Source organism: Silurus meridionalis, chromosome 4, assembly GCF_014805685.1.
Source record: "Silurus meridionalis isolate SWU-2019-XX chromosome 4, ASM1480568v1, whole genome shotgun sequence".
NCBI lineage: Eukaryota > Metazoa > Chordata > Actinopteri > Siluriformes > Siluridae > Silurus > Silurus meridionalis.
The window spans coordinates 8,969,453-8,982,893 of NC_060887.1; the positions used below are offsets into that span (position 1 = coordinate 8,969,453).

At 39.8% G+C, this 13,441-nt stretch overlaps 1 protein-coding gene across 2 annotated transcripts; it reads right to left on the reverse strand.

Annotated features, from left to right (window-relative positions):
• Positions 1-1,730: 1,730 nt before the first annotated feature.
• Positions 1,731-8,885, reverse strand: LOC124384448 (zinc finger protein 502-like). 2 transcript variants are annotated; one of them, XM_046847298.1, is made up of 5 exons: positions 8,730-8,885; positions 5,935-6,096; positions 5,611-5,726; positions 4,346-4,489; positions 1,731-3,715 (listed from the first exon to the last, which is right to left on the reverse strand). In XM_046847298.1, exons 2-5 carry the CDS (start codon positions 6,080-6,082, stop codon positions 2,909-2,911), a joined length of 1,215 nt encoding a protein of 404 aa, XP_046703254.1. In that variant the 5' UTR covers positions 6,083-6,096; positions 8,730-8,885; the 3' UTR covers positions 1,731-2,908. The 2 variants fall into 2 exon arrangements, with proteins under 2 accessions (XP_046703254.1, XP_046703255.1); XM_046847299.1 differs by lacking the exon at positions 8,730-8,885 and adding an exon at positions 8,483-8,690.
• Positions 8,886-13,441: the final 4,556 nt, after the last annotated feature.

Here is a 13,441-nt window from a genome sequence, read left to right on the forward strand (position 1 = left end):
ATCCTGTCAAGTGTGAAATAAAAACAGAAACCCAGTACCTAATTGAATATGGTTTGGCTGGGCTAAGCTGTAGTCCATGGTGTTTCCTATGTATGTTAGTTCTAAAACCTGATGGAACTTCTGGTAATCAGTGCCAAAACATGGTCAATTAACTAAATCAGATTCCCAAAATGGAAGATTGTATTGACCATATCGTTTGTGACCAAGTTGGACTTGCTTAAGGGGTATTGGCAGGTGCAGCTTACTGAGGCTGCTTTTGAGATCTAGTGTGGTCATAGCGATCTGCTGTAGTGTGACCCCTAGTGGGAGCAGCCAAAAGAAGAGATCTAACATGCAAGTGTCACCTACTTGGGTATAGACGTTGGTCATGGTACAGTCCGCCCTTTAAATGCTAAAGTTCAGACCATTGTTGTTTTTTATGCCTAAGTCTGAGATCTTGGACGTTTCCTTGAAAGGGCTAGTTGTTACAGAATTTTGTAAAACCTCTTAAAGATAAGCTTTATAAAGCTGTAATTTAAGTGGAACTCTAAATGTCATCTTGCCTTTGAATCTTTGAAAAAGTGTTGTGTGCTGCTCCCGACTCCACAAGACCTTTAAAATTCGAAGTGGATGCCAGTGGTGTCCTGCTGCAAGATGATGACCAAGGAATCGACCATCCTAAATGTTTTATTTGTTCTCTTTTCTATTCTTTTAAATCAAGCTATCGGGAAGCATTTCTGTTCAACATTTTGACGTTTGTTTGATCTAGCTCACAGCCTGTTGATATATACGCTGATCATAACCCACTTATTTTTCTCCAGCATAGGTGTAACAAAAAAACCACCGTCTGACGCGTTGGGCACTCATTTGACACCTTTGATTTGCGAATCGTGTACAAAAAAAGGTATCTGTTATCGATTTTGTCTAGATGTCATGTTTAAACTTGGCACATGGGGGTATTGCATTCTTGTTTTATTTCTCTGTATTCGGGTTGTCTGTCATGTGTAGGAAACCATCCGTTTGGCTCCTGCAGGCTGATTGCTGCTGTCTCCTGATCGGTGCTCCACACTTTCACATCCCTTCCACAAGGGGAGCCACTCGGTTCGGTTTCTTTGTGCCGTTTGTTGGACTAGCTCAGAACTCCAAAAGATTTTGGGGTTAAGAATTCTTTAGAGGGGGAATGTGATTTGTTTTATTCTTTTGGTTGAGTAATTTAGTGGTTAAACCCAATAATGATTTGTTTATTTTGGCCTGGAGATCGATCATCTGAGGTAAGGTAAATCTGATCAGAGCTGCTACAGGAAGCCAATAGAGGGAATGAGTTGCAGTAGTCCAGTCTACTGGAGGTGCCAAGGGACTGAACGAGCACCTGATGTGCAAGTGTGGACAGGAATTGATGAAATTGTATTAAAAAATTGCTTAATGGCTTTTTTTTTTTTTTGCATTTTCATAATTTATCCTCTCTATTGGTGTAAACCAAAGTTGCTATAAGATGATTTTTTTTGGGCATCTACTTTAAATGGTAGAAATGGAAAAAAAAAAGCTTTGTAATTGCAATGGCCATCATGACAACTTTTCAAAGACTCTTTTAGAAAATGCTAGCATTGTGTGATGGTAGAAATAAAATTTCCACTACGTGCTTGATTCACTGCACATGACCAGTTGGAATGAATTCCAAATACCACGTGAGAGAAATCAGTAAAGAAAATTGCTGGGCCATGAAACATTCACACTGAATACATAGCAACTCATTAAATTGTGGTGGTCTTTAATTTGAAACCATTTAGGCAACAGGGGAGAAATTACACTGAATACACAGGAGTTTTTAAATACATTTCTTTCTAAAGGGCTAGTGGTCAAACTTTGTGCATAATTAATGTAAAAAAAAAAAAAAAAGGCGGCGACGGATCAATCATGTGTCAAATTTACAGATGTAACATTTTTACTTGGTTGAAAACAACAAGACAAACCTGAGCTATCTCTTCTGATTTAAATTAGAACAAACCAATTCTGCACATCAAATAGCTGCATTTAGGAGTTTAAAAACGTACCTGCATTACTATGGTCAAATGAGAGCTGTAAAGAACAACCCTATTAAATAACCATAGTAAGACACTTGCTGGTTAGAATTGAATGATTTACAGAGGGCTCGTGCACCATTAAAAATGATCTCGTAAAAATGTTCGAGCATTCACCCAGTCTCAAAAAATAAAAATTAAAAGTCACTGGAAAAAGGCTGACTCAAACATCTACATAGCAACAGGTTCTGTATACGTCACTGTACTGCTGCACCATTAGGATTAGAAGCCACAGGTTAAAAAATTTTTTTTAATAAAAAAAAAAAATAAAAGTGTAACGTGTAATCAATTTTTATTACAGCCCCAAACTCTAGTCACAGGTAAAGTTAAAAGTAGCACCTTGTGGTGCAAGAGGAGAAATTAAATAATCTAAATGCTAATTGATGCTTGCCATCAAAAAACTGATCACTAACTCTTTCTTTCCTCCCAAATGGTCTAAACAAATTACTTAAAAAAAAAAAAAAAAACATTAAAATATTAGAATAAAAGCCAAATGCAAAGCCTCTTAGCAGGAGTGGGCTTTAAAAAAAATCTGGTTCATGCCCCTACAATTCTGGCGTATGGGAGACATGGGTTTGATTACACTATCGATTTTAAATTGTGGCCCAAACCGTATACTATGCCACAGCTATAAAAACATGATATGAAATGAGGAAGCCATATGGGACTTCTGGGTTTCCAGACTCCAAATAAAACAAGAGTTCTCAACCTGTGAAAGAAACTCCAGCCTGTTTCCAAGCTCTAAACCAAAATCCAGGTTTTTCTCTTCTTCTTTCACTAAAGTCTGCTTTACAAACTGTGAAACCCAAACCCCCGTTCTGTCAAAGCCTCATTCCTCTCTCATGCTCGGTTTATCTCTTGCCTCCCCCACTAGACTTCTCGTCCTCCTTCTCGTGGCTCTGTTGGTGAGCTTTAAGGTTGCTTTCTCGACCGAAGCTCTTGCCACATGTTGAGCAGGAGTAACGGCCAGCCTTGTGTGCACGAGCCATGTGAGCCTCCAGCTGCTCGGCACGGTTAAAGCTTTCCTCACATTCTTGGCATGGATTTGCTTTGCGCTGCGTGTGCTTCTCTTTCTTATGAGCCCGGAGCTGAGCTGGTGCAGAGAAAACGAGATCACATTCTGGGCACGGGATCTGGCGAGCTGTCGGAGAAGCCGCCTTTGTCTTCTTGCTGTCGGATTTGTCTTCGTCTGGTTTGGGATCCTGCGAGGCAGATTTTGGAGGCCGCCCTCGCCTTCCCCCTGCTTTGGGTCTTGCCTCAGCTGGTGGTGGCTCTGCTGCCGCCGGTGCAGGGGGCGTGTCCTCGGGCTTCTCCGCCGCTTCATTTTCGCTCAGTTTTTGTTTCTTCTCTCCGCCTGCTGAGCTCGTTTCGGCTTTGGGGGGCCGGCCACGCCTCTTGACAGGTCCGCCGCCATTGCAGTGCTGGTTTGATGCATGGTTTTCTTGGTGCTGCAGCAGCTCAGACTCCTCTTCAAATCCCCTGCCGCATTTACCGCAGCGGTGGGTTTTGCTGGGATCGTCAGTGTCGTCTCCATCTGGGCGCGCAGGGTGCTGGGCCACACGGTGGGTACGGAGAAGCGCCGGGCTCCGGAATGTCTCGTTGCATTCTTTACACGCAAACTGACGCTCGGGACACACCTGCCGCCGGTGCGTGGTCAACTAGGGACATGATAAGACAAACCGATTGATTAAACAGAGCTGAGAATAAAAAAAGCCTCTGAGCTTCATACTATACAAGTTAGATGGCTTCTTTGTAGAGGTTGATGGATAAATCGGCACTGATTTGCAAGAACGATCGGCAAAAACCCATAACATTTTTTCCGCTTTCCGGTCCGCTGTCATTATGAGAGCGACCTCTAGAGGCAAATCACTGATGCCATGTGATTCTTACACAAGATTGTGTGCTGCATGGAGAGCGCTATATTATATTTATTCTTTTAATTATAGAATTAAAGTACATTTGATTAAATATTAATTTCCTTTACATCCATGTACATTTCGTGAACGAATGGCTCATAACTACCCAAAGGCTTCATGAACGCATGGCATTCACTGTGTGAGGCAATGACACTACATTTTCAATACTCAGAAATCAGACAGTGTTGTTGCTACTAGATCTTTTAAAACAAAGTATGGTTGGAAAGGAAAACGAACAACTAGTTTTTTTTTGCTGCTCAGCCAAAATATTGTCACTGTCGAAGTCTAAATACGTCATGAGATGATCTGATTGAAGCACATGCTTGAATTAGAGTCATGAAAAAAAAAAAGCTCTCTGGAATTTCCCTTCACCTCTGAGAATGTACGAAAACTCTCTCTGCAGTGTGCACACTTGAAGGGCTTGTCCTCCTTGTTGTGAGTAGACTGATGCAGTGTTAGTTCCTCTGAAGATGGAAATGTGCGATCACACACGTAACAGGTGAAGAGTGTATCGCACTAGAAAAACAAAAACAAAATATCCATTACTGGTGCTTGTCCAATAAATATATAAATACATTTTTAAGCAGAAAAAAAAAAGGTTAAGTCAGATGTTGGTTTGAACGATTTCACTACTTTGAATCTAATTACAGATGCTAGATCACCATCTCCTAAAATTTCACAGAGCACAGTATATAGTCTGCTCATACACTCAAATGTTTGGAAAGACCTAGTTTTTGAGCTGTGCATTTTCTTTTTGTTTCTATCCAGCAAACTAAGTAAAAGGCTAATACACAATTAAACAGTGAATGACTGGAACAAAGTTTTGTGGACGAAATGTGACATTTTTGGCTCTAACAGAAAAACTCATGTAAGTCAGAGAACCGGGGAGATGATGTTAGCAGACTGCCTCACCCCCACAGGCAAACACAAAGGTGGAAGCTTGATGGTTTAGGGTTGTTTTGAAGCAGGGAAGGTTGGAGTCTTATTCCAACTGAAAGGAACCAACATGGCTACCATTCCCTACTTAAACAGCATGCAATTCCATATGGACTGCGGCTCATTGGAACCGACTTTACCATACAACGACCCAAAGCATACATCCGAGCTCTAAGTGTTATTTAGACAGTAAACAGTTGCCTGGGCTGCTATCCATTATAGAATGCCCTGCCCAGTCACTGTGCCTGAATCCTATTGAACTGCTCTGGAACGCAAGGTCAGATTTACAAGAGGCACAGCAAAGTATTTCAGCTGAATGTTTAGGAAAAATTTACTGTACAAATGCCAAGAGTGTGCAAAATTATTCTTCATGCTAATAGAGGATTTTTTTACGGTATATAAAGTGACGCATCTGCACATTTATACATTTGTTTGGTCAAGGTAAATCCTCAGTGTTAAATAACCTAGTTTGTTGCATAGGAACAATGGGAACATGCGGACATCTCTCAAATGGTAATGGTAAATATGCTATGGTAATGTTTGTGCATCCTGAGTGCGTTTTATTGAGTAGATAAGAATGGAATTGTCCAAAACCAGTACCTGTATTAATGCACCATTACAAATTAATACATGTCTCTGTTACTAAGAACCCTAGATTCAATATTAATGACCCCGGAGATTGAAAAGGATTTAAAGCTAACCTGCTGCAGTTGCTGTTTATACTCTTCACGGTGACTCTTCTTCATATGCCTCTCTTTGGCTTTAGAGTTACAGAAGGTTATAAAACACTGGAAACACTGCAGGCTCTCGTGCTGGTCTGTAAATTAAACCAAAATTCAAAACAATATGATCTTGTGTTCTAGGATTATATTTCAGTTTGCTTTGTCATCAGAAAAACACTATAATAATGAATTTTGCGAGTAAAAATATGGCACTACAAAGCATTACAACGCTACCAAAATGTCCAATCCAATACGGTTACATTTATCCTGACATCATCTCCGAGTGAAGAGAACCGTTCTTACAGGACTGAATAACAGGTGGCACAGGAGGATCCTGGATGATGATCGTGGTGTACGGCTTCCCCTCTTTCTCGGGGCTCACATCAGCAGGGGCAGCAGTCTCCCCACCTCCCATCACAATTTCCTCTATCTTCAGTATATCAGAATCCATTCTGAAGTGCGGGCCTATAAAAAATATATTTAAAAAAACGAACAATTACATGTACACTTATCCAGGTAGGATTGTAACCATAAAGACCAAACTATTAATAACAGACATCTTCAAGTGTGAAAAGGAAATGATGTAATCCTGCATCCAAGCTTTTGTAAGCTGCTTCCCCATGAGGTCTTGAGATAAACTCACTTTATAAATAAAACATTTAAAGTGAAACAAAAAAACATTGCTCTTGTTAAATCCCGTTACATCGTGGTTCATACACACATTTACATTTAATACACACAAATGCATGTGTATACAGGTGTGTGTGACAACGGTAACTGCAGTAATAATCGGAGAGGTTGGTGATAGGCGGCTTGTTCCTAAAGGGTCGATACTTTTCATACTGGTGTTGTATCAAGAGGATCTATTTTTACGTTGAAATAAATAACTCAAATCCATGGCCGTTATGACGAGGCTTTTATTAATCCTATTCTCCGTCTTTTCCTGGTACTGTGAACCCAAGTGATCGCACAAACTCCAAATCCCAAGACCCTGTTCCTAAAGAGAATCTTCCAATCGAAACTTCATTTTAGAAATAAAATATGTTTTCCCATTAACAAAACAGAACATACTGCATGTAAGGACACTGTAGGTAACATTTATTCGACAAAACAAAATCTTCTTACATTTAAACACAAATGTGAGCGTGAAAATTATTTCTTTTGTTCCATTGTCTAGTCACAAATGATCACATTTCTGCATGTACCCAGCCACTGTTCTATGCTCGATTTCCTCACCGCTGATTGCCTGTTTTGATAACCCATCTCATGGAAAAAATGTAGAAAATTTGTAATAAATCTAATAAAATAACTTAAAGAGAATTTAATAATAACGGCTTTTAAAAATACCAGTATCCATATTGATGATTATGGGTTTGAAAGTAATTGGGATCAGATCTTTTCGGGTCTTTCCACAGATGCACAAATGGGTTGTAGAAAACTCAGGGGATATTCCACATATAGACTAATCTGAAAGTTTCTTTCTTTTTTTCAGATTCAATTCTGAGTGTGTGTGTGTGTGTGTCGAGTTCTGTCCAGGTGCGTGTTAGTATGTTGTGCGTGTTAGTATGGTGTGTGTGTTGAGTTCTGGTCTGGTGTGTGTTAGTATGGTGTGTGTGTTGAGTTCTGGTCTGGTGTGTGTTAGTATGGTGTGTGTTGAGTTCTGGTCTGGTGTGTTAGTATGGTGTGTGTGTTGAGTTCTGGTCTGGTGTGTGTTAGTATGGTGTGTGTGTTGAGTTCTGGTCTGGTGTGTGTTAGTATGGTGTTTGTGTTGAGTTCTGGTCTGGTGTGTGTTAGTATGTTGTGTGTGTTGAGTTGTGGTCTGGTGTGTGTTAGTATGGTGTGTGTGTTGAGTTCTGATCTGGTGTGTGTTAGGGTGTTGAATCCTGGTACGTGTGTCGAGTGTCAAGTCCAGGTGTGGGTTAGTGTGTCGAGTCCTGGCATGTCGCATTTTGTTCTGGTGTGTTAGTGTGCCATTGTGTTTTAAGGTCTGATCTGGTGTGTGTTGAGTTCTAATCTGGTGTGTGTTAGGTTGTTAAATCCTGTTACGTGTGTCGAGTGTCAAGTCCAGGTGTGTGTCGCATTTTGTTTTGGTGTGTTAGTGTGCCGAGTCCCATTGTGTGTTGAGTTCTGATCTGTTGTGTGTGTTGAGTTCTGATCTGTTGTGTGTGTTGAGTTCTGATCTGTTGTGTGTGTTAGGGTGTTGAATCCTGTTACGTGTGTCAAGTCCAGGTGTGTGTCGCATTTTGTTCTGGTGTGTTAGTGTGCCGAGTCCCTGTGTGTGAGTTCTGGTGTGTGTTGAATTGTGCGCAGGTGTTTGTGTGCATCAGTGTGTCGAATCCCGGTATGATTTAGTGCGTGTCGAGTCCCTAAACTCCTATCGCAGTCTGCTGTGTTTATAGTAAACTTTCGCACACATTCGGTGTGAACTGCCATATTAACACATATGAAATCATTACAGATAATAAACATCTAATAGCAGTTTAACAGCTGATATTTCTAAAGTTGAACAATCCCCGTCCTGTGAATGTGTCCTGACCCACAGCCACGGCTCATCACTGCTAACCATTTAGCCACTTGGCTTCACCAATCCGAGTACATACAAATAACTCGCTTTTTAATAAATAAGTTGCGATTAAAATAGTTAAATTCCTAAATCAATATTTTCCCCTGGAGAATAAAACCAAGCAAGTCGCCGCCGTAGTTAAACACAAAACGGTTAAACATGAGCTAACCAAGCTAACTAGTAGGCCTCGTCCGTGCTGCTTGAGAACAGAGCTCCGGTAAAGGCCAGCTGGCTGTGGGGCCACACACACACACACACACACCGCGGAGAAGTGCACTATTCATTTACCTGCTACTTGGTTGCTGGAAAAATAACTTTATACAAACCGAACTCACTGCCGTGTAGATGTGATGCTGCTAATATGAAAGCGAGCTAAGCTAATAGGCTGAGAAACTAAACTAGCCAACTGTTGACGAAACCAGACTGCCTGCCGAGCAGCTCCTCAACCTCCACTTTATATAGAAATCATTTTCAGAGTATTTTGTAACTAGTGGGAAAAACATAAGCCACAAAACTAGGAAGGATTCACGCTTACCTTATATATCTGCACTTTTTATGGAGGGAAAACACCAGCAACTGCTCATGCAAACGATATGAAGGGGGCGCAAGTGAGCCGCGGATGTAACAACTGTAACTGGCGGTGATTTGCAAGCGCCGATAAGACGGGCCTACGGAGGGGACAAACCGCGCAAGCGCGAGCTAATGGGCCCATCGAGGGAAAGTGCGCGTGCGCCGATACTATGGCGCTACATGCGGGAAAAGTGCGCGTGCGCACTTCTCCACACAGACTTGCAGCAACGGTTAAATCCGAGCGAGTCGAATTTAGTGCGTCGAAGCACGTGGGAGTCGACTCTTTTCGGTGTAAACAAAACGGCTCATTAGTAAATGAAGTGAAGGAAAAACCCCAAAACAAAACAATGTTCTTTGTTAAATAATGAAATACATTGTTACATTGACGTTTATACACATGTAAACACAGTTAAAACACTAAATCTAAAAGCAGCAGTAAACTCACAATTTTACTCATTGTTTTTAGTGTTTTGTGTTTTTAGCGAATGCTTATGCAGTTGTACACCAACGCAAATTTTTTCCTTTTAATTAAACCTATTAGTTTGTAGTAATTTGTTTGTTACAAAAGTAATAGGTTTAATTAAAAGGAAAAAATTTAATTAAACCTATTAGTTTGTAGTAATTTGTTTGTTACAAAAGTAACTTATCTGTTTTAAAACGTGATGTACTGTGCCTTTACAATACGATCAGACGCTTGTTTTCAGTGTTTGTATATTTGATTTATGCATATATAATTTATTATACAAATTTGTATTGAAATATTTATTCTATATGCTTATATCTTTACAAATTAACAAAACATCTCTGTATTTTTTAAAAAACAAAAATTGTCAAAACATTATATGTATATTTTATATTGGTTATTTTAAGCACGGTTGTCAACTTGCCATCTGCAAAATACAAAACAAATGTTGATTAACATAAATTGCTTCACCTTGCATACTTAAATGCTGTTTTTGTTGTTTTGTTTTACAGAAAGAAGCAACCCAGCATTAGGGAACTTGTTCAAAGGAGAAATCCCCCATGCACTCAACAAGCAGCCACTATAAGCTTTAAAATGTCTAAATTCATTATGGGGCGTTTGCATTTGTTAAGTACACTTTTATACATAAATACCATGAATTATTTTATTTTGGACAAATATTGCTGCTTTATGCAAATGTATGTTTATTATTAGTGAAACCAATAAAAAAACAAAACAAAAAAAAACAATAGAAACCAATAGAAAAATCACTTTTTTTTGTGATTGTTGTTGTATGTAGCACCAGGGTTCAGGAGGAACTTTGTTTCATTTCACTGTGTACTGCATCAGCTATATATGGTTGAAATGACAATAAAAGCTTCTTGACTTGACCAGACTCAACATAGAGCATGAAGACCAAATATTCTTGTAAATGTTTATGTAATTTTGGTGTTATAAATAACGTAAATCATCAGGACACCAAACGGAACCTTTGCTATGTTTCCACACGGACAGTTTTAATTGCCGGATGTGTGCATTCATATCTGAATTTGACAATTGGCGCATCAATAAAATCATGTTTAGTGATTCAAAAAAATTCTGTGGATTTATTTGTATTTTTTTTAAATATCTAACTAAAGAAAGGACATTGTGAGTAAATGTGAGTTGTGTTTGGAGGTTTTCATTTCTCCTCTTTTATATGTATTTATATTTTTAGTAAAAAATGGTCAAACAGAAATGCACGCTGCAATAATCACACATTAATAAAATGAGTGCCGTTAAAACGAAATTGCGTTAACGCGTTATTAACGTTAATTATGTCAGCCCTATCTAAATGTACATTTATAAAATATAAATCATCTATCAACAGTACAGCAGACCCAGACATACTGATGCCCCACTGCAGCTCCTCACGTAAACTCTCAAATAAGTGTACAGGTATAAATATTTTGCCTCAAACCTTTTAAAATGTTCACATGTAAAATAAAAATAAGTCTGATATTTTACTAATGTGCTTATAAATGTCTAAGGGGACCTTTGCATATGTTTTCAAGCTAAATAATAAAGAGCCCTTATGGAAACTTAAAGCTGTTACACTGCCATATATTATATATAACATTAAATCAAAAAGTTTATTTTCACCATTCTTTACTCTCTACAACTCAACATATCCTACTGTACTATTATCACTAGGAACAAGCTATTAATATGTCGATTTTTCCAAGAATTTCTAATGAAATTACACTTTATGAACATAACAGCTATATTACTAATTCATGGAAAGTCATTTACTAATAAGATTGGCAAACACGCATTACAAAATGAAAAATGATTTGTATAAACATCATGGCAAATTCTCTAAGAAAATATTTTAGTGACTACATCCTCATCAGTAAATGATTTTCATTGTTCTATTTTTGCCTTCAGAATACTCTTCTACTGTACAATATTTGTAATTTCTGGCACTTAACCTGGTAAAAACAAAAAACGAAACAAAAAAAACCAGATTTCTATTATCTCATCAGTAGATGACAAAGTAGTCATTACGGTTTAGAAATAAATGGATCTGTAAAGTCACCGTTTCACACTGAGAAAACATCAGGCATCAAATTGTTGGACTGTTTATATACCGCACATGCTAAAACATTTGAAGGAAATAACAATTCAACATAACTAGAGAGGAAAACTTCCTAACATTCGGTTCTTTGAGCCGGATAGGAAAAACTTCCTAACAGCTATACAGTAATCCCTCACCACATCACAGTTCAGCTTTCGCGGTCTCACTGTCTTCTTCTTCTTTCGGCTCCTCCCATTAGGGGTCGCCACAGCGGATCATCCGTCTCAATACCCCCTGTCTTCTACATCTGCCTCTTTCAAACCAACTACCTGAATGTCTTCCCTCACCACATCCATAAACCTCCTCTTTGGCCTCTTTTCCTCCTTCCTGGTAGCTCCATCCTCAGTATTTTTCTTCTGATATACCCCACGTTCCTCCTCTGCACATGTCCAAACCATCTCAATTGTGCCTCCACCACCTTGTGTCCAAAACGTCCTACATTAGCTGTCTCTCTAATAAACGAATTTATAATCCTGTCCATTGTTGTCACTCCCAATGAAAATCTCAACATCTGCTCTGCTACTTCCAGCTCCACCTCCTGTCTTTTTACTCAATGCCACTGTCTCTAAACCACACAACATCGCAGGTCTCACCACAGTCCTATAAACTTTCCCTTTCACTCTCGCAGATAGCCTTTTATTACAAATCCCTCCCGCTATTACTCTTTTCCACACACAACCACCCTGCCTGGACACTTTTCTTCACTTCTCTAACACACTCTCCATTACTTTGCACTGTTGACCCCAGGTACAGTGAGGAAAATAAGTATTTGAACACCCTGCTATTTTGCAAGTTCTCCCACTTAGAAATCATGGAGGGGTCTGAAATTGTCATCATAGGTACATGTCCACTGTCAGAGACATAATCTGAAAAAAATCCAGAAATCAAAATATATGATTTTTAAACTATCTATTTGTATGATACAGCTGCAAATAAGTATTTGAACACCTGTCTATCAGCTAGAATTCTGACCCTCAAAGACCTGTTAGTCTGCCTTTAAAATGTCCACCTCCACTACATTTATTATCCTAAATTAGATGCACCTGTTTGAGGTCGTTAGCTGCATAAAGACACCTGTCCACCCCATACAATCAGTAAGAATCCAACTACTAACATGGCCAAGACCAAAGAGCTGTCCAAAGACACTAGAGACAAAATTGTACACCTCCACAAGGCTGGAAAGGGCTATGGGGAAATTGCCAAACAGCTTGGTGAAACAGGGTCCACTGTTGGAGCAATCATTAGAAAATGGAAGAAGCTAAACATGACTGTCAATCGCCCTCGGACTGGGGCTCCATGCAAGATCTCACCTCGTGAGGTCTCATTGATCCTAAGGAAGGTGAGAAATCAGCCCAGAACTACACGGGAGGAGCTGGTCAATGACCTGAAAAGAGCTGGGACCACCGTTTCCAAGGTTACTGTTGGTAATACACTAAGACGTCATGGTTTGAAATCATGCATGGCAGGAAGGTTCCCTGCTTAAACCAGCACATGTCCAGGCACATCTTAAGTTTGCCAATGACCATTTGGATGATCCAGAGGAGTCATGGGAGAAAGTCATGTGGTCAGATGAGACCAAAATAGAACTTTTGGGTCATAATTCCACTAAACGTGTTTGGAGGAAGAAGAATGATGAGTAGCATCCCAAGAACACCATCCCTACTGTGAAGCATGGGGTGGTAGCATCATGCTTTGGGGGTGTTTTTCTGCACATGGGACAGGGCGACTGCACTGTATTAAGAAGAGGATGACCGGGGCCATGTATTGCGAGATTTTGGGGAACAACCTCCTTCCCTCAGTTAGAGCATTGAAGATGGGTCGAGGCTGGGTCTTCCAACATGACAATGACCCGAAGCACACAGCCAGGATAACCAAGGAGTGGCTCTGTAAGAAGCATATCAAGGTTCTGGCGTGGCCTAGCCAGTCTCCAGACCTAAACCCAATAGAGAATCTTTGGAGAGAGCTCAAACTCCGTGTTTCTCAGCGACAGGCCAGAAACCTGACTGATTTAGAGAAGATCTGTGTGGAGGAGCGGGCCAAAATCCCTCCTGCAGTGTGTGCAAACCTGGTGAAAAACTACAGGAAACGTTTGACCTCT